Below are 1,533 nucleotides of genomic sequence, written 5' to 3' on the forward strand. Positions count from 1 at the left end.
TCCCCTCGCAAACACCCGGCAAACAATTTTCCCGAGTGAAAGTTTTTCCAGGGCTGATGGGGGCGGGATGGGCGAAAACACCCGGGATAAACTGCTCGGGGCGGGGGGCGAGGACCGACCCCAACACCCCCCCCTTCCTGTGCTCTTCCCGTGCCTCCCCCGCCCCGGCTGCCGCAGGGGGAGGCCGGGAAGGGGCTGCGAGGGGCCCGGGAGGCCGAAGCCCCCGGCCCGGGGCGAGCAGCCGCCGAATCCAGCTCCGCTCCCCGCCGGCACCGAGGATCCGACCCCGGGTTCCCTGTCCGTCGTGCTCGTTTTTAAACCATTTCCAAAATAATAATAGAAAGAATACAAATCGAATCCAACCCCGCCGACTTTCTTGTTCGTTTCTCACCGGAGCAGGGGAAATACTCGGCAAAATCCGTGATTATTTTATTATTGTTTTCTTTATTTTGTTTGATTGTTTGTTTTTTGTTTGTTTGTTTGTTTTGTTTTTTGTTTTTTTTTTTCTCCCAGGCAGAAATCCTCCCCCTGTTCTCCTCTCCCCGTTACCTCGCCGGTAGGAACGAAACAGCCGGATCTTCCCCGCGGAAAACAGCCCGGCGCATCCCCCGGGCGCGTTTGGCGAAGCACCGATCGCCCCAACCCCTTCCAGCGGGCCGAGCTCCACCAAGCCCCGAACCCCCAAGTTTTCCCAAGTTGGTGCCGACCCCGCCGTCATTTTGGGGCGACCGGTGCCGTGACACCCTTCCACACACACTCTCCATCACCGGGGCGCGCCGGAGCCGGCTCCGCAACCAGCTCCCGGTGCACCGAGAGGCTTCGGGGCCGCCGGAGGCTTTGGGTCCAGGCCGCCGTGCAAAGCCCAACGGGGTGAACCGCTCTTACCTTTGTACTCCGAGTCCGAGGAGGAGCTGCTGGTGTTTTTTTCCATTTTCTCCCTAAAGTCCTCGCCGGGCTTGGTGGGGATCCTGCCCGCCGGCTCCTGCCCGCCGTGAGGTCCATTGGTGCTGGAGTAAGGAGCGCAGGCGGCCAGGGGCTTGCAGTCGGCCAGGATGTCTCTGATGAGGAAGGAGGAGGTGACGGTCCGGGACTGGGAGGGAGCCGAAACCTGCCCCGGCTGGAGATGCGCATCCAGGCCCGGCCGCGGCACCGCCGCCTCCAGGCACTCGCGGCCCGGTGAGCGGGGCGAGGGGCACCCGCTGCTGCCCTCCGAGCGGGGGCTCAGCTCCAGCGGGGACCGGCCGTCGCCCACCAGCGGGTCCCCCTTGGGTACGGCCGGACTGCCGGCTCGGTGGGAGAGGATGGAGTCGATCCCAAACCCGGTGGAGCCCTCCATGGCCCCCGCGAAGTGCCGGCGCTCACACGGGCATTGGCGGGGAGGGCGCGGCGGAAGCGGTTTGATAATGATAATTAACAATAACAGGAGGTAAAAAAAAAAGGCAAAAGAAAAAAAAAAAGGAAAAAAACAGGTAAAAAGAAAAAAAAAAAAGAGCAAAGTTCAGCCTGGGATCCGGGCAACAATTGCTGCAAGGC

General features: G+C 61.4%; 1 protein-coding gene across 1 annotated transcript in view; it reads right to left on the bottom strand.

Moving 5' to 3' along the window:
• BARHL1 (BarH-like homeobox 1) overlaps nt 1-1,336 on the bottom strand; it is an 8,682-nt gene extending 7,346 nt beyond the window's left edge. Inside the window, exon 1 of the mRNA XM_010571109.1 lies at nt 886-1,336. Coding sequence (XP_010569411.1) covers nt 886-1,336 — 451 coding nt within the window. The remainder of the gene's footprint in view (nt 1-885) is intronic.
• Nucleotides 1,337-1,533: the final 197 nt, after the last annotated feature.

This window comes from Haliaeetus leucocephalus, unplaced genomic scaffold (genome assembly GCF_000737465.1).
Source record: "Haliaeetus leucocephalus isolate CR32 unplaced genomic scaffold, Haliaeetus_leucocephalus-4.0 Scaffold306, whole genome shotgun sequence".
NCBI classification, from domain to species: Eukaryota; Metazoa; Chordata; class Aves; order Accipitriformes; family Accipitridae; genus Haliaeetus; species Haliaeetus leucocephalus.